We start from the raw sequence: 18,010 nt of genomic DNA on the forward strand, positions 1-18,010 counted from the left end.
CGGCCGCGGGGGGCTACGGGCCGGTGAGCGGCGCGGTGAGCGGGGCCAAGCCCGGCAAGAAGACCCGGGGCCGCGTGAAGATCAAGATGGAGTTCATCGACAACAAGCTGCGGCGCTACACGACCTTCAGCAAGAGGAAGACGGGCATCATGAAGAAGGTACCGGCGGCCGGGGGCGGGTGCTACAGGGGGGCGCCGCGGTGGAGGTGTGGGAGGGGACGGCTGCCGCCCGGGAGGCCCGCGGGAAGGGGATGCCGCGGATGTCCGGGAGAGGTGGGAGTGACCGCGCGTGGAGCGAGGGGCCCCTGCGGAGCGCAGAGGAGTGCGCGCCACGAGACAGGGTCCGCGGTCGGTTCGCCCCGGTGCCAGTGCCGGAGAATGGTAAGGGAGAGCGGGGACAGGAGAGAAGGTGTGGAGGTGAGGCTGGAGCTGTCTGTGTGGGAGGAACGTGGGCAGCTGGGAGAGTAGCGCAGCCAGGAAGGGGAGAGCAGGTTAGGGACCAGGTGAGGGAGTAGGAGGGCTGACCTGCCTCGGCAGCCAGCGGGGACCAAGTCCCGCCCTGGCCCATGTGTCTTCCGTTGCTCTCACTGGAAACCTCATACTCCGGGCAGGACCGGCTGCAGAACTGCCTGCCTTGGGGCCGGGCGGGGTTTCCAACTGTAGGGAAAATCTCTGCAGGGAGTTTGGCTGGGGGTGGGAGTCAGACAGGTTTGTAGAGGTGCCCGGGAATTTCTTCTTTGCTGGCCAGTTCTCCAGGGGAAAGTGAGGAAAGTCGTCGCGGAACACAGAAGGTAGAGAGGGGAAGGGATGGAAACAGAGTTACTGGGAAGCAAGAGGCGACAGCCTTGGGAACGCTGGCGGGTGTTTTTATTTGTCCCATCGAGAGAAACCCAAGGTGAGCTGTGGAACGCTGTTGCGAGTGAGGATGGTGTCTCCGGCGTCCCCTTCCTGGGCTCACGGGAGGGTATTTGGTGCTAATCTAGCTCCCATCTGCCATAGCTCCAGACACTGTATCAGTATCCCTTGTCACTTGATCATCAGTCAGAAGGTTGTGGGGGAAGGTGGTTCATGAAGGAGAGCTCTCTTTTCCTTTCCTCTCCTTTCCAAGATAAAGCAGGAATAAAGGGACTGTATAGCGTTGCAGGGCAGCAGGAGTTAATGACAGCAGGTTAGGGCTTGTGCACTTTCTGGGAAGACATATGGGACAGTTTGCAGCGTACATGGTCCCTTACCGTTAATGTGATGTGTGAATCACGGGTGTGGCAGGGATCCAGCCTTGTCCCTCTAGAGTGAAAAGCAAGTGGGTCTCAGAGGCTGCAGGTACCAGGCTGTATTGGGAGCCAGTCGTGTACCCTAATGTTACATACTTTGGCCTGGGCGCCAGTGATGGCTTGCTTGGGGTACCTGCAATTGGTGGGGCTGTTCCTCCAAGAACAAGCATGGATAGTTTTCCTGCTCCCAGCTACCTTCAGATATCCTGATGGCATCAACCTTGCTAGAGTCCCTAGAGACGAAGGTCATTATGGGAGTGGGGCTGGAGATCACCATATAGGTTAGTTCTCCTCCTTCCTGCTTTGTACTGACCTGCCCATCTCCCTCCCCACCCCCAGGCCTATGAGCTGTCCACGCTGACAGGGACACAGGTGCTGTTGCTGGTGGCCAGTGAGACAGGCCACGTGTATACCTTTGCCACCCGCAAACTGCAGCCCATGATCACCAGTGACACCGGCAAGGCACTGATTCAGACCTGCCTCAACTCGCCAGACTCTCCGCCCCGCTCTGACCCCACCACAGACCAGAGAATGAGTGCCACTGGCTTCGAAGAGACCGATCTCACCTATCAGGTGTCAGAATCTGACAGCAGTGGGGAGACTAAGGTGTGTTTGTGTCCCCTAGGTGAGAGGAGAGGAGGGAAGGGGGTCCCTTTCCCTCCCTGGCCCACTGCAGGTAGACAGGTGCCCACCGATGTGGAGTGGAGCCGGGTTGGTGCCCCTTATCCTAGGGGACAGGTGTCCAAAATCCATGCCCGATGGGAGGCCGGCCCTCTAGATAAGCGGGCGGCCTCCGTGCCCATATAAGGCCGGCTCGGGCTCCACGCCGGCCTCCCGCCCGCCGGCCTGGCAGGGCCTTTGCATTCCTCCCGCCAGCTGTCTCCCCGCTGGGGCGGGGGTGTAGTTTAGCCCTGCCCTCCCGACGGGGTAGGTCGCCGGGGAGTAGGAGGGGAGGCTGGGGTCCTGGGAACGCGGCACTGTTGGCGGGCGGGCTAGCTGCCTGGGTGGGAGGACTACCTTACTAGCCAGACGGCTGCCCCTCCGGTGTTAAGTGTGCAGTGGCCTGCCTGCTGCTAGGGATGCCGGCCCTAGTTACGCCTCCCTCTTCCTTTTCCCGGTAAGGAGAGGGGGTGAGGCTTCCTCCTCACTGTCGCAAGAGCTCCACCTTCCGCCCTTAACTGACTGGCCAATGGGAGGAAGCAGCACTGTTTGCCTTAGCAACGCCTCCGCCAATCAGGGGCCTTAAGCCTAGCTGCTTCGGAAACATCCGGCGCTGACCCACCCCTAGCTGTTGAATCCCACTAGGGTTCAGATCAGAGCCTGGTGTCTTGGTCTTGAGCTCATGGTTTCTTCTCCCTTCTAAGAACAGAGCCTTCCTAAAGAGTCAATGCACCAGGCCCCGTTCTGCTTGTTAACTATTATTTTCACGCTCTGGTAGCAGTAGGGCTCATTCATTTGCAGGAAATTCTGGTGAATTGGGGGCTGGGGATGTGACTCAGTGGTAGAGCTCTTGCCTTGCATGCACAAAGCTCTGGTTTCAATCCCCAGCACCACAAAAAAGAAAAAAGAAAAAAAAATTTTTTGGTGAAAGAGTAAGTTCCTTGGCAGTTTGTCTTAAGCGTTTGACAAACAGTGTTTCATTGCCAAACTTCTAAGATCTCTCTCAAACCCTTAGTTCCCTGGACAACTCTCAGAGTCTACCAGCAAGTTGACAGACCGGAACTGGAGAACTCTTTGAGAGAACATAGTAGCTCAGCTCTCCCTCCTATTTAAAGAAGAGGAAACCTGAGGCTAAGAAAGAGGAAGTAATTTTCTCAGGGTCACACAGATGGCCATTGACACAGCTGGAACAGGCCCTAGGTGTGATCCCACAGTTCACTGGGCCAGAGAACTCAGTGAATTATTATGACAGTGGTAGTCATCATGATTATCACGGCTATCATAATCATCATCATTGTAAGAGCAGCACATACTCATTTTGGTCTTGTTATGTGCCAGGTGCTATTCTCAAAATGCTTTTACGCATGTTAACCTGTCTTCCTAACAGTCTGTGGAGTAGGTATTATCCTTTTATGTATTTATGTATTTTGTGGTGCTGGGGATTGAACCCATGGCCTCAGACATGCTAGGCAAGCGCTCTACCCCTGAGCTACACTACACTTGCACGCCCCTATCCTTTTAGAGGTAGGAAATGAAGCTTAGCAGCACCGTAATGTGCCCAAAGGTCAGGCAGTGGATAAACAGTGGAGCTGACCTTTGTATTAAAGCACACTGGTTTTAATGTGGGCTATCAGTCCACATAAGGCTTCTGCAGGGCAGGGTCTGGGAGAGCCTCACTGCTCCATCTTTACTCTGAGCATAGGACACATTGAAGCCAGCGTTCACAGTCACCAACCTGCCGGGTACCACCTCCACCATCCAAACAGCACCCAGCACCTCTACCACCATGCAAGTCAGCAGCGGCCCTTCCTTCCCCATCACCAACTACCTGGCACCAGTGTCTGCTAGCGTCAGCCCCAGCGCTGTCAGCAGTGCCAATGGCACTGTGCTGAAGAGTACAGGCAGCGGTCCTGTCTCCTCTGGGGGCCTCATGCAGCTGCCTACCAGCTTCACCCTCATGCCTGGTGAGTCATGGGGCCATTTGGGCATGCTGAGTGGGTCTCACAATGGGTAGCGCCAGGAGAACTGCTTTCCCTGCTCAGAGGAGGGTGAACGGGTTTAGAGCCTAAGAAGCCTCTTATGTCCCCTGGGAAGGTGACCTCCTGCCGGTGAGAGCCCCGCAGTCCTTGGCATTAAGTTTAACTGTGTGTTCTGGCCTTGTCCAGCCAGCCCTCCATTCCAGTGGCACAGTAGACATTCAGCTGCTTTCCTGTCATGTTCTTGCTGGGTCACTGCCAGCTTCTGGGTTAGTCAGAGACCCCAAAGGAGTCAGGAAGCCGCTGGAGAAGAGCGTTGGACCTGCTTGGCTCCCAGAAAGATGGTGATGGGAGTTGGAGATGGGTGTGCCAGACCTTGGGACTGGGGTGTTCGAGTGTGTCTGGTGCAGGTGGACATTGGGTAAGACAGAGCCCAAGGAAGATTCTGTGTCTCATAGGTGGGGCAGTAGCCCAGCAGGTCCCAGTGCAGGCCATTCAGGTACACCAGGCCCCACAGCAAGCGTCTCCCTCTCGCGACAGCAGCACAGACCTCACGCAGACCTCCTCCAGCGGGACAGGTAAAACTCAGCCCTGTCACCTTCCCTGCCTTTCCCCCCACCTCCTGAGGCTTAGCAGTAGGTGTCTAGCAGACCCCTCCTATACCTGAGGTTAGAGAATTTCTTAGAGTCTAAGGCTTTTGGCCTAATCCTTATGGGAAAGTCACATGAGGATGGAGGGATTTTGAATGGTACCCTGCAGTGGAGCTAAGGATTCCAGGAGGAAATTAGGGGCCGCTGAAGCCATCTCTTCCTTACCTGAGAATTTATTTGTCCAGAGATACAACACCTGGTTAGTTACCTGAAAGGTCTTACCCAGCAGTTGTCTCCCTGTGTGAGAGAGTTGTGGGTTTATAGTAGCTATAATTCCCCTCAGGTGGTCATTTCAGAAATGATGACACACTTTCAAAATTACTTTGGCCAGTTGTGGTGGCGCATGCCTGTAATCCCAGCACTCGGGAAGCCGAGGCAGGAGGATTGCCGCAAGTTCCGTGGCTGCCAGGGCTACATAGTGAGTTCAAGGCCAGTCTGGACTATATCGTGAGACTCTGTCTCAAAAAGAAAAAAAAATACTTTTAAGTTGTTGTTATTCCAACCTTTTATATAAAGTGTGGTCTAGGGACTGGGAACACCAGCATTCCTAAGGGCTTGTGGTAATGCAGACTCCTGTTACCCCAAACCTATTCAATTAGAATCTGCATTTTAGCAAGGTAACTATACGCACACTAACTTTCAAGCAGTGCTTGTTTAAAAGCCAGGTTTGTTGGGTGTGAGTTTAAGAAGAGGAACAGTCTTGTCAAGCTTCTGAGTGGGACATGGGGTGGGATGAGGCCATCAGTAGGGACCAGTGTCTTGCTCCCTGACATGTGTCTGTTTTCCAGTGACGTTGCCTGCCACCATCATGACATCGTCCGTGCCCACAACTGTGGGTGGCCACATGATGTACCCCAGTCCCCATGCGGTGATGTATGCCCCCACCTCGGGCCTGGCTGATGGCAGCCTCACCGTGCTCAATGCCTTCTCCCAGGCGCCATCTACCATGCAGGTGTCCCACAGCCAGGTCCAGGAACAAGGTGAGAGGAGGGCAGGGCTGCAGAAGGGAGAACTATTTCCTCCAATACACGTATCTTTTACTAAAGCTCTATCTCTCTGCTTCCTATTATCTCTCTTTTATTTTGCTTTTTATTTATGCTTTGGGTTTTTCGTATAAGAGAAACCATGCAGTATTTACGCTTGTGTGTCTGATTTATTTCACTTAACATTATGGTCTTAAGGGGCATCCATTTTTCTACAAATGATCAAGTTTATCCTTTATGGCAGAGTAGTACTCCATTGTGTGTATATACCACCTTTTCTTTATCCCTTCATTTGTCGGTAGAAATATAGACCTCTTCCAAGATTTAGCTATTGTATGAGTTGGGCTTCTGTAAGCATGGGTGTGTCTGTATCACTGTAATGTGATGGCTTTAATAACTCTAGACACCTGGAAGAGGAATGGCTGGGTTGAATGGAATTTCTATTTTGTTTTTTGAGGAATATTCATACTGATTTCCACAGGGCCACATGCATTCCTTCCACGTGTACACAGATACACACACACACACACAATCCTCCACTTAGACACTCATCTGAGCCTTCCCTGTCACTTGTGCATTTATTACTGCCCCCAGCCTTTGGGGGTCCAGCATTTGGGAGTCCTTCTGAATGAGCCTTTCCTGTGTTCCCCATGCAGGTGGTGTCCCACAGGTATTTCTGACGGCACCCTCTGGGACAGTACAGATCCCTGTGTCTGCAGTACAGCTTCACCAGGTAGATGGGGGGCCCTCTCACCCCATCCCATGGCTACGTCATCAGGACTTGGGGGGATCCATTACCACCTGGCCTAAGCCAGAAGCCCCAGGGCCCCCTGGTTTTTCTGCACCTGCCTCCAGTTTACTGCCCCCTCCCCACCAGATGGCTGTGATAGGGCAGCAGGCCGGGAGCAGCAGCAACCTCACCGAGCTGCAGGTGGTGAACCTGGACGCCGCCCACAGCACCAAGAGTGAATGATCCGCCCGCCGCCCTGGACAGACGGCCCAAGGGACGGCACCACTTATTTATTGTTGCCTTTTCACGTTTTCTTTACACATATGTTGACGGGCGCAGGAGGGAGGCGGGGTGGAGGAGCGGGCAGCCACAGGACTATGCCCTCTCACTCCAGCCAAAGAAATGGGCCTGCCTGCCCTCCACCTGTCCTCCCGCACCCTCCCTCCTGCCTCCCCCCCTCAGACTCCCCTTGCCAGCTTGGCTCGATGTTTGCCATGAATATTAGCTTACCCAACGGGACGGTGCCCCCTTCCCACTCACAGGCCTTCTGTGGGGCTGGGCACCGTGTCCCTCCCCCTCCCCAGGAGGTAGTCTGGGCTCTCTCTCCAGCCTCCTTGCTGACCCCAGGTCAGCACTGTGTCTGCCACAGGCTGGCTCACAAGAGGCCTAACCTCCTCAGGGAGCCAGCAGGGGAGCCGGGGTGCCCCCATGCCACCCTCTGCCCCTTCAGCTCCTGAGCAGCTGGGCCTGCGCAGGGCGGGTTCCTGGGGCCGCCGCCCTGCCTTGCTGTGCCCTGAGGACCTCCAGGGGCACTTGGGTTGGAGGGAACCACCAGTGTTCCCTTCTTACCCCTCGTCTTCCCCTCTCTCCTCCCAGCTGCTTTAAAGTTGATTTTGAACTTTTTATTTGAGGAGACGAAGTGAAAACAAATCTATAAATATATATTTTTAAAATATTTAACTTTTTTTTATGGCGTTTTTCTCGTCCCCCTCTCTGCCCAAACTCCCCTTCCCTGGGGAGCCTTTGGGCTCCCCAGAACTGGCAGGGCTCCTGGGGACAGAGCCACCCCATGAGGTTGGGGTCCTCCAGTGTGGGGGGGAGATTCTGGGATGGCCCTATCCTGGGTTGTTGCCAGGAGAGAGCTGGGGAAGGGGCCCTCAGGCCATGCCTCAGTGGGGTGGGGAGGGTCACCCACAGCTCTGGGCCTCTTTTTGCCCTTTAGGGCTGTTGCTAGAGAGAGGGAAGAGGGAGACCAAATGTAGGGGTGGGCGCGGGAGGGTGTCAGGCAGAGGCAACTGACTTCATTTGTGCCACACGCATGGGCATTGCAACCTTGTGCTCCCTCCCCCAGGCCCACAGCTGCCTGGGGCCCAAGTTGCAGTGAGCAGGGTGGGGTCTGGGAGGGGGGCAGAGGCAGGAATGGGGGTCATGAGTGGGAGCGGCTCTTGGGCTGAGTGCAGGGGAATAGGGAGCCAGAAATGGGCAGCTCTCCCAGGGAGTGAGCAGCTACTGTAACTTTTTTAAATTAAGACAAAAAGCCTTGAAGAAAATGACTTTATTTTTCTAAGTGTAACCTCAGTATTTATGTAATTTGTACAGGGGCCATGCCCCACACCCCTGCCCCCCTGGGGTAGATCTTGAGGGTGGGCTGGCATGGGGGAGGGACTTTTACCCTGTGTCACAGCCCACCTTCACCGCCTGTGTCCAGAAAGGGGCTTTTTCAAAACCGGGGCAGCAGCTGGAGCAGACCTTTCTTAACCCTTCCAACGCCTTCAGTCAGTCAGAACAAGCCTGCCTCTGATCAGGTGAAGGGTGGGGAGAGATTCTACGCACAGCCTAGTTATCAAGGGGATGATCTGCCCACGTTGCGAACCCCCTAACCTCTACCCAGTGGTTGTTTTGCCCCAGTCTGGGGTGCCAAGATGGAAGTCACCTTTCTGGGCTTTCTCCTGGAGATAGCTGGGGTTTCAGGGTGGCTTTTAAGGCCGGGGCATGGCAAATCAGGGCCAGAGCTGGGGAGCTCGGGACTCAGGTCTGTAACTGCCCAGCCCCTTTGCTCTGCTCTTGTTTCACTCCACCACCACTCACACCCTGCTCCCCTACCCAGGAGAGGAGATGCTGATGAATTCCTCTCCTTCCCACAGCAGACAGACCCAGTGAGTGAGTCAGGCAAAGTGCTTATAATGTGTGTCGTGTGAACAGGGCCTTGGGAGGGCATGCGTGTCAGGGACGAGGTGGCATTTACAAGTGCAGCGACCCTTGGTGTTTTCCTTCCTCGATGGCTCTGGGGTATGTGTGTGTGTGTTGTGTGTGTGCCTGAGTGGGTGTGTATGTGTGTGTGTGAATGTAGGGGGTGTGTGTCAGTGGTTTCTACTTTCCCTGGGATGCTGACCCAGGAATGGTGGACATGGTCACAGTCCTATGTACAGAGCTTTCTTTTGTATTAAAAAAAAAATACTCTTTCAATAAATGTATCATTTTTGTGCACAGATTGTGGGGTCTTTGGCTTTGTTTTTCTGCCTAAGGAGGATGGGATAAACATTAAACAAACCCTGAAACACTGCTCCAAGAAGCAAGTCTGGCTTAGTTTGATGAAAACAAATGTTAAGGGGAACTTCTGGCTGCTGAATTCCCTTAAGTCTTAATGTTTGTGTGTGGGGCGGTTAGAATGGGGGATTTCTCCCTATGCATGGTTTTGCTAGGAGCTTGGACCAAACAAAGTTGAGCAACCTTTGGAGGAGGGGGGCGTAACAGGAAATTGAACCCACGCCTGCACAATGAGCTATATTCCCAGCCTTGTTTTTTTCTTTTTGAGACAGGGTTTCACTAAATTGCCCAGGCTGGCCTCAGCCTCCCAGGGTGCTGGCATTACAGGCATGCGCCACCATGCCTGGCTAACCAATTTTAATTAATAGGCAAAGTGGCACAACTAACCCAAAGTATTGCGGACGGGTCTGGGAAACTCATGGACAGACAATCTGTTGATGGATGAGGAAGGTGGACCCAGAGTAGAGGGTGCTTCACAGTGTCCTAGATTTAAAGGACAGCCTACAGCAGAGTGGAACCACGCCACCGCATTCCGGGGCCCCTGCAGCGCACCGCCCCCCACGCTCCCCCACCCTCGGCGCCAGGGCGCATGCTCCATGCGCGCGCCGCTCGGTCGCGAACGGCGTGGGCCGCATTGGGACCCATAGACTCCAGGCCCCGCGTGCGCGCGCTGTGTGACCCGGAAGAGAGCTGCTGAGGAGGCGGGACCGGGACAGCGGTCCCCGCGAGGGCCTAGCCCGGCAGTGGGAGGTGAGAGTATAGTTCTGCGCCAGCCCACTCCCTTCCCCGACCTCTGCCCGATCCCGTAGCCCCTCTCCGTGGGCTGACGAAGGGAACTAGGTCTTGCTCGCTGAGATTCTCTGGGTCCGGTCAGCCTCCGGACCGCCCCTCACCCTTACCCCGCCCCCCAAGCGCGTTCCCACGGCTGGCGCGGCCTCCTTCCCGGTCTCTCTGGTCTGGGAACCCCGGCCTCGTCCTGTTGTGTGGTAGGCTCAGTTCCCACGACTCACTTCCACACCGCAGCCTACCTCTGCGTGTCAAGACCCCCGCCCCCGCCCCCGCCGCTGTTGGTTTATTTTGCGCGAAGCTGATGAGTTGTTCATTGCTCTGTCACTAGGTACCTCCCCGCCCGTCCCCCACCCCGGGTGATCCCCTGCCCCCTTCGAGGTCCACATCTTTCCTGTCTTCACTCCTGCTTGCCTTCTACCCCTGTACCCCGACGTGCGTCCCATTTCTTCACCTGCTTTACCTTCCGTCCTGTTCCTCCCGCACTGTTTCATATTACACGTATCTTTTCCTGATCGTCCTACTCACAGTTATAATTGGGTTTATAACTTTCCATTTATCTGGTGGCTGCGGCTACCATCTAAGAATAACGTTTGATTAATAGTAGATTATATTTACTGAGCACTTATGTGGTAGATGCTGTTCAAATTGCATTGCATACGTGATTTTATGACAACTTTATGAGGTAGATAGAAATACTGTTACCTTTTTCAGGGAGGAAACAGGCTCAGAGATTAAGCACCTTCTTCAACTGTGTAGATAGGGTTTTGTTTTTTTTTTTCCAGTACCGGGAATCGAACTCACGACCTTGCGCTTGCCAGGCAGGCGCTGTGCCGCTGAGCTAAATCCCCAGCCCTCAACTTTGTAGATAGTAAAAGAGCCAGAATTGAGCCATGGTTATGTTACTCTTGAAATCTATACTACTTTACTTCTTTCCTAACTTCGTTCCCTATCCTCAACCCCATAAGTACTACCTCTGTCTGCATCTACCTAACCTACACCCTTAAACATACGTACACGGTAAGTACAGGGTAGGATTTGGTCTTTTTCTTCCAGAATTCACCTGGTCCCTGGGCCACTCTCCCTTTCATAAGATTCTCATGCACTTTTCCCATCCAGTTGTCTGTCCTGTGTCTCCACCTCCTTTCTTCTCCATTCTCTATATCTGCCATGGCTCACCTCTTTATATATACGTTCCAGCTTCGCTCTGTCCTTGATAGCTCCTAGTCCTGCTCCTCTCCAAACCTACTTTTCCTCATCTTCTGGCCCCAGTATCTCACATGCTGCTGCCCTTTGTCCACGTCATTTTTTGGAGTCCTGATTTGAAACCGTCATCTAGCCTGCTGTTCTGCCCAGACTGGTCTGCTTGGCTGTCACTTTGAGTATTATTATTTTGCCTATTACTCTTCTCATTTCTCTCTGTAACTTCGTCTATGTCTGAAGCCCTTCATTTCACCTGCTTAGTTTCACTGCATTTCTTGCCTTATAAATCTCAGTCACCACACATGGTGGCACACACCTGTAGTCCTGGCACTCGGGAGGCTGAGACAGGAGGATAAGCACATGTTTGAGGCCAGCTTGGACTACATAATGAGTTCAAGGCCAGCCTGAGGTACATAGTGAGACACTCTCAAAAAAACAAACCCCTCAAGTTTAGCTATTTCTCCCATCTTATTTTTGGTCTTCTCTGTTTAGCCTCTAAATTCTACCGTACAGTTTAGCAGTCACCACCCATCTTATCTGGATTCCAAGATTCTGCCTATGTAGTCTTTTTCTTTTCTCACATTGTCTTCTGGGTGTTGTTTTATTTTTGTTTAATTTTTATTTTGCCATCCTGTCTTATCCCTCCCTTGTGTATTCCAGGAGGTCAGGATGGTAGGGGAGCGACGTGTTGGGGACCTCATGGTCCCTTTGGGACCCCAGCTGCAGGCATATCCTAAGGAACTCATTCGCCAGCGACCTGGGCATGATGGGTGTCCTGAATACCTGATCCGATGGAGTATCTTGAAGTATGGGGAAGTGGACAAAGTGGGTGTGGAGGAAGGCAAAACAGAACACATCCTGATGTGGCTGTCGGCCCCAGAGGTCTACGCTAACTGCCCCATGCTGTTAGGTGAGTGGGCACTGTCTAAGGGACCTCAGCACGAACCAGCTGGGGGTTCAGGGAGCTTTCTCCGTGACCCAGGAGGCCTGGATGAAGTAGCAGTTGGAGAGATGGAAGCTGATGTGCGGGCGCTGGTACACAGGGCTGCCAGGCAGCTGGCAGAAGGTGGGACCTCAAGCCTCACAGCTGCAGTGCTTCATACCATCCATGTGCTCAGTGCCTATGCCAGCATTGGGCCCCTCACCAGGGTCTTCAGGGAGACAAGAGCCCTGGACCTGCTCATGCACATGCTGTGCAATCCCGAGCCTCAAATCCGCCGGAGTGCGGGCAAGATGCTACAGGCTCTGGCAGCCCACGATGCTGGTAAGAGACAGCCGGGGAAGAAGGAAGGCATTGTAGAGCATGGGGCTCAGAGGAATAAGAAAGAAAGAGAGAGTTTCTAGCTCTTTAAGAACACTTAGAACTTGATAACTATCAGTTCACTGCAAAGGAACAGATTAATAGGTTATTATACATAGATAAACAGGATAAAATGGTAGCACCTGATGTATCTATCCATTCTCAGTGCAGTGACAGAGGGAAGAGAATAGGGCAGATTTACAGTTCTTTCGCTTTTTGTTGTTTTTGTCTTTTTGAGACAGAATTTCACAGTGCAGTCCAGGTTGGCTTTGAACTCACTTTGTAGCCCAGGTTGGCCTTGAAGTCATAGTGATCCTCTTGCCTCAGCCTCCCGAGTGCTGGGATTATAGGCGTGTACCACCACACCTGGCTGATTTGCATTTTTTTTTAAGTTGTGGGTTGAGATATACTAATTGTGAAATCAATTTGTTGGGGTTACAACCAATAAAACATCAGTGTGCATTACTTAGTGTTTGTGAATTTTGTAGCATGATAGGTTCTTGTGATCTTTGTGTATGTTTGTGCCAGGTTACCAGGTAAAATGTGTATCTTGCTTAGGTCTTAGTCACAAAGAAACTTGAAAGCCTCTAGGGAAGAAGATAGAAAGCTAAAAAAGGCAGGAGAAAGGCGGGCATGGAGGAGAAGATATGGATTGGGTGTGGATTGCAGGGAGTCGGGCTCACGTCCTTCTGTCGCTGAGCCAGCAAGATGGCATCGAGCAGCACATGGATTTTGATAGCCGCTATACGTTGCTGGAGCTGTTTGCAGAAACCACTTCCTCTGAAGAACATTGCATGGCCTTTGAGGGCATTCATCTCCCTCAGGTACTCTGCTGGCTGTGGGGAAAGCTGTGTGCAAGGCAGTATTTCTCAAAGTGTAGTGTGGGAGTAGGTGTCAGCACCAGAGGCCCTGGGAGAGCTAGATAAAAGTGAAGGTGCATCCCCGCTTCCCATTCAGAACTTCTAAGATTAAGCTTGGTGTAGTGGCACATGCCTATAATCCCAGCTACTTGGGGAGTTAGGTCAGGAAGATCATAAATTTAATCCCAATCTGGACAATTAGTAAGTTGTCAAGGCCCTGTCTCAAAAAATTAAAAAATGTCTAGGAATGAGGTCTTACATATATAGGGAAGAAGTAGAGGGGCAAGGGAAATGCCAGAGCCAGGAGGAAATGAGCCTGCCTCAAAGGTTGTATCCTACAGATCCCAGGAAAGCTGCTCTTCTCCCTGGTGAAACACTACCTATGTGTCACTTCCCTGCTGGATCAACTGAATAACAGCGCAGAAGCAGGCAGTGGAGACCAGAGCTGTCTGTGCCCCATGAGAGAGAAAAGCCGAGGACAGAGGGAGCTGGAGTTCAGTATGGCTATGGGCAACCTCATCTCAGAGCTGTTGCGGAGCATGGGCTGGGCCCACAAGCTCAACAAACAGAGCATGTTACCACCCCATCCACCTCGGTCCATCTTTCAGCCCTGCCTTTCAGGGCCCTCCCTCTTACTCCCCACCATCATCACCGCCCCCAGAAGGCAAGGGCGGGGCTTTCGCCAGCGCTCAGAATTCTCTAGCCGCAGTGGCTATGGTGAGTATGTGCAGCAGGTACTGCAGCCGGGCATGCAAGTTCGGATGCTGGACGATTACGAGGAGATCACCGCAGGGGATAAGGGGGAGTTCCGGCAGAGCAACAATGGTGTCCCCCCTGTGCAGGTGAGGGACACATGATGGCAAACACTGCTGGGGATCTGTTGTGGGTGGGGGCATAGCTGGGTTTTCATGCAGAAGGCTCTGATATGCCAGCCAGGGAGAAAACTCCCAGGGAGTGGAAGTGGTAAAAGGCAGTCAGCAAGTGGGGGTGGGGGCAGCTGTGAGGTCATGGAGAGATTTCTGGCAGGAAGCAGAAGGGACTCATTGAGGTACTCAACCATCAACACAGAAAGAGGCCATCAAGGTATGAAGAGAGACAGGCCCACTCCTGAGAGGGATGGGAGCCTCTGGTTATACAATTTCCCGAGCTCAGAGAGGTGTGCATCGATGATGTGACCCACAGCTAGGTGTAGGCATGTCCTCTGCAACCCTTGCAGCTCAGAGCTCCGAGAGCTGACCCCACTCTTTTTTCCCCTATGCCAGGTCTTCTGGCAGTCAACGGGCCGTACCTACTGGGTGTATTGGCACATGCTGGAGATCTTGGGCCCTGAGGAAGCTACTGGGGATGCAGCCTCCGCAGCGGTGGAGAAAGGGGCAGGGGCGACTGTACTGGCAACAGGTGAGTCTAAGAGGACATGGTTATCATATCTCTGACTAGAGGACTGGAGTTCAGCAAGAAGCCACTTCCTTGGGAGCTGCCTCAGAGGTTCAGATCTTGGCTCTTTTCCCTGCTGGGTGCCAATACCCTTGTGTTTGTGTCTTTAGTGCTTCCCTCCTGGGACTGGAAACCCATGGACAGCCTCTACTGTTTGCCATACCTCCAGCCTGAGCCACAGAAGCACGAAGAGGTGGGTCACCTGACCCAGGCTGAGTGGTGGGAGCTGCTTTTCTTCATCAAGAAGTTGGACATAAGTGAGCAGCAGCCAATTTTCCAGAATCTTCGGGAGAAGCTAAATGAGGTATTACAAGCTTGAGATTCCTGGGAAGGGTGGAAGGTGATAGTTGTAAAGTTAGAAGTGGAAATGCTAGAGAAAGTTCTAGCAGTGGGGTCCCATTTAGAGGTGGGATGGGTTGGAGGTTAGAGGGGCTGGGTCCCTTTGAGGGAGGAGACATGCTGTGAGGGCCTGCTGTGTAAAGGCATGAGGGCAGGTGGGGGCAGCTACCCATCTGAACTTGGTGACAGGAACTTGGTGTCTGCTTGTTCCTAAGATGCACACTCTCTGTTGACAGACCCTGGGTGAAGAGACCTTGGGGGAACTCTCTGTGCCAGTGGAGATGGCTGAGGGCCTGCTGCAGGCCCTCCGTAGTCGGTTGGAGGGCAGCACCCTCTGTGACCTGCTCAACTCCCAGATCTACACCAAATACGGGCTGCTCTCTGATGAACCCAGCACCTCATCATCTTCACGAAGTCACTCCTGTACTCCAGATCCACAAGAGGAGTCCAAGTCAGAGGCCAGCTTCTCAGAGGAAGAGCCTGAGCCCCCTGGAGCAAAGGCCCAGCCCTCTAAGGCAGAGGCAGAGCCTGCCAAGGCCAAGACTGAACTCCCCGTGGCACAGAGTGATTTAGAGCTGTTTAACCAGCTTCTGGTGGCCGAGGGGATGGCTCCACCCCCCAAGATGAAGGAGGCAGCCAATGGTGAGTCACACTGTGGGGGCCGAGAGCAAAGACATTGCCACAAGTCCTGAGTGGGCCCATAGAAGATGTGGACATTCAGGGCGGAGGAAAACTTCGCAGGAAGCCCCCGGAACTCTTGCCTTCATCCTCCCTTTGATCTGGATTGTGTAATCAGCTATTCCCCCGTCTTTAGTATATCTGGAGAGAGATATATCCTTTTCCAGAGTTTCTCCATCTTTCTTGTGTGATTAGATTCTGTGTAACTGGGAAAATTCCAAATGCAAGCCACAGTAGTGACAAATATATTTAATTATTGGTGGGAAGACTGGACTTGTCCTTTGAAACTTGCAGCCTGGAGGTGCCTCTGTTCTTTAGCCATTGCCTTTCCTTCACTGGTTTCAGAAATAGCTAGAAGTTTGCGGGTTTCTGGTCCACTCAGCTCCTTGGATCAGCAAGTGGTAGCAGTCACAGCCATCATGCAGATATCCAGCTCAGACACAGACCTGCAGCTTTCGGGGCTCTATGCCCTTTGTCAGACTGTGGAGGAGGTCACCGAGTCGAACCACCCCCTGGTCCATTCCAACAAATTGCTGAGGTTAGTGTGGCTCCCAGGGAAGAGGTTTAGGTTGACACTGGGCAATGAGGATGGTGGGAGTTGAGGGGTGGGGGATGGGAGCAATGAAATCAGAATTAGGCAGGCTGAGGATGAAGGAGGGGTCACTTAAGCAGCCAAGCAGTGGGTGTTCAGATATTCCTGGAGCTCTTCTGTGCTAGGGTTTTACATGTATTCTCTCATTCCTAACACCTAGGTAGCATTGATAGGATTGTTCCAATATTAGTAGTAGTATTGTTTGAGTGGAAAATCTGCTTAGAGAGTTTAAATCACTTGCTCAGAGTTCTGCAGATAGCAGAGTCAGGATTCAGACCTAGGTCTTTTCAGCTCTGGATGTTAAGTTTTTATAAAGTTTTCTTCTATCCCTACTTTCTTTTTACTTTTAAAGTTTCTCCTCTTCCTTCTCCTTTTCCTTTTCTTCACCCTCTCTTCCTTTTCATCTTCTTCACCCTTGTCCTCCTGCCCCTTTCCCTCCTTTTTCTCCTCATTCTCTACCTCTTCCTTCTTTTTTTTGCAGTACTGAGGATTGAAACTGAAGCCTTCACATTGAACTACATCCTTACCTTTTTTTTGTTTTTACTTTTTACTGGAGGATGTAAGCAGCAAAGCCTTGCTAAGTCACTAATTTGATTTAGCTCAGGCTGGGCTCTAACTTGAAAACTTCTTGCCTCAGCCTCCCAGAATGCTAGGATTATAGACATATACCTCCATGCTGGTCCTGTACTTCTTAATTATAAAAATAATACAACACAAATGCTTTTTTTTGAGGGGGGAATTGAAATCAAGACCTTGCACTTGCTGGGCAGGTGTTGTGTCACTGAGCTATATCCCTGGCCTTCACAAATGCATTCTTTTTTTTTGTCTTTTTGAGACAGGGTCTCACTATGCAGTTCAGGCTGGGCTTGAGCTCACTTTGTAGCCCAGGCTGGCCTTGAACTCGCAAGGAGTTCAGCCTCAGCTGCCTCAGCCTGCCTCAGCCTCCGGAGTGCTGGGATTACAGGAGTGTGCCACCACACCCGGCACAAATGCATTCTTAAAGAGATCTAGAAGATAGAAAAGAACATAGAACAGAAATCCCGAGGACCTTTCACCAATTACCAGTCTGGTGCATCCTTCAGACCATCTTCAAATTTACATTTGTAATTGTAGTTTTAGAAGTAGAGCATTTTTTGAAGTATTTCTAAATTTTAAATTAAGTCTTTTGTTTTTTGTTTTATTTTTCTTCTGGTACTAGGAATTGAACTCATGACCTTGTGCTTGCCAGGCAGGCGCTGTGCCGCTGAGCTAAATCCCCAGCCCTTAAATTAAGTCTTTAGCTGGTACCTAAAACTCAAAATTGTACATATTATTCAGGTGGAAATAGAGCATTTCCTGAGTTTTGTTTGTTTTTGTGGTACTGAGAACTATTGAACCCAGGGCTTTCACACTGAGTTACAACCTCAGCTTTTTTATTTTATTATTTTGAGGCAGGATCTCATTAAGCCTGTAAATTGCAAAATCGAATTTTGCTTGAATTTGTAATCCACCTGCCTCAACTTTCCAGAGTGCTGGGATTGCTGGTGGGTGCCACCGTACATGGCTGAATTTGTGTTTTAATGTATATAATCACACTGTACTTGCTTGTGTGACTTTTTTGTGTCCCCACTCAGTATATCTCAGAGGGATTTCCATGTGCTGGAGTACTGCTTATTATTTTCATTGCTGTGTAGAACTCTGTGATTTGGCTACAGCCAAGTTCAAGTACACTGTTCTAGATCTGTTTTCCCTACCTCTGCCAACATTGGATATTATCATTTTTTAAATCAGTGAGACTGACGAAATTTTATATGATTGGTGTCTCTTTGTTTTCTGAGTTCTGATGAAGTTAGGCTTATTTTGATGCATTTATTTTTCTGTTTCTTTCGTCTTTAAATATTTTGTTCTTGGCCCACATTTTTATTGGGTTGTTTTTCGTAACTGACTTGTGGTCATTCTGTGGTAAACTTTCGTTATTCATATCCAAATATTTTATACCTTAAAACATCATATTTTTATGGCT

The 18,010-nt window shown here is 51.6% G+C and overlaps 2 protein-coding genes and 1 long non-coding RNA gene across 3 annotated transcripts in view; 2 read left to right on the plus strand and 1 right to left on the minus strand.

Moving 5' to 3' along the window:
• Srf (serum response factor (c-fos serum response element-binding transcription factor)) lies at window positions 1-8,760 on the plus strand (the record flags this gene model as incomplete). The annotated part of the gene is given in 7 exon segments (XM_013516907.1): window positions 1-158; window positions 1,610-1,876; window positions 3,633-3,894; window positions 4,365-4,484; window positions 5,345-5,536; window positions 6,196-6,272; window positions 6,417-8,760. Coding segments are annotated over 7 exon segments (1,172 nt in total), but the record flags the coding sequence as incomplete, so codon positions are not given.
• LOC106149103 lies at window positions 850-3,626 on the minus strand. The gene is made up of 2 exons (XR_001235066.1): window positions 2,288-3,626; window positions 850-1,503 (listed from the first exon to the last, which is right to left on the minus strand). It is a non-coding gene; the product is annotated as an uncharacterized LOC106149103 (long non-coding RNA).
• A 691-nt stretch (window positions 8,761-9,451) lies between the features above and the next one.
• Cul9 (cullin 9) overlaps window positions 9,452-18,010 on the plus strand; it is a 35,185-nt gene continuing 26,626 nt past the window's right edge. The window contains exons 1-8 of the mRNA XM_013516908.1: window positions 9,452-9,566; window positions 11,466-12,069; window positions 12,775-12,929; window positions 13,307-13,807; window positions 14,228-14,363; window positions 14,510-14,703; window positions 14,975-15,380; window positions 15,762-15,954. Of these exons, the coding sequence (XP_013372362.1) occupies window positions 11,475-12,069; window positions 12,775-12,929; window positions 13,307-13,807; window positions 14,228-14,363; window positions 14,510-14,703; window positions 14,975-15,380; window positions 15,762-15,954 (2,180 nt within the window). The 5' untranslated portion in view covers window positions 9,452-9,566; window positions 11,466-11,474. The remainder of the gene's footprint in view (window positions 9,567-11,465; window positions 12,070-12,774; window positions 12,930-13,306; window positions 13,808-14,227; window positions 14,364-14,509; window positions 14,704-14,974; window positions 15,381-15,761; window positions 15,955-18,010) is intronic.

Source organism: Chinchilla lanigera, unplaced genomic scaffold (genome assembly GCF_000276665.1).
Source record: "Chinchilla lanigera isolate Chin_1 unplaced genomic scaffold, ChiLan1.0 scaffold00036, whole genome shotgun sequence".
Lineage (NCBI taxonomy): Eukaryota > Metazoa > Chordata > Mammalia > Rodentia > Chinchillidae > Chinchilla > Chinchilla lanigera.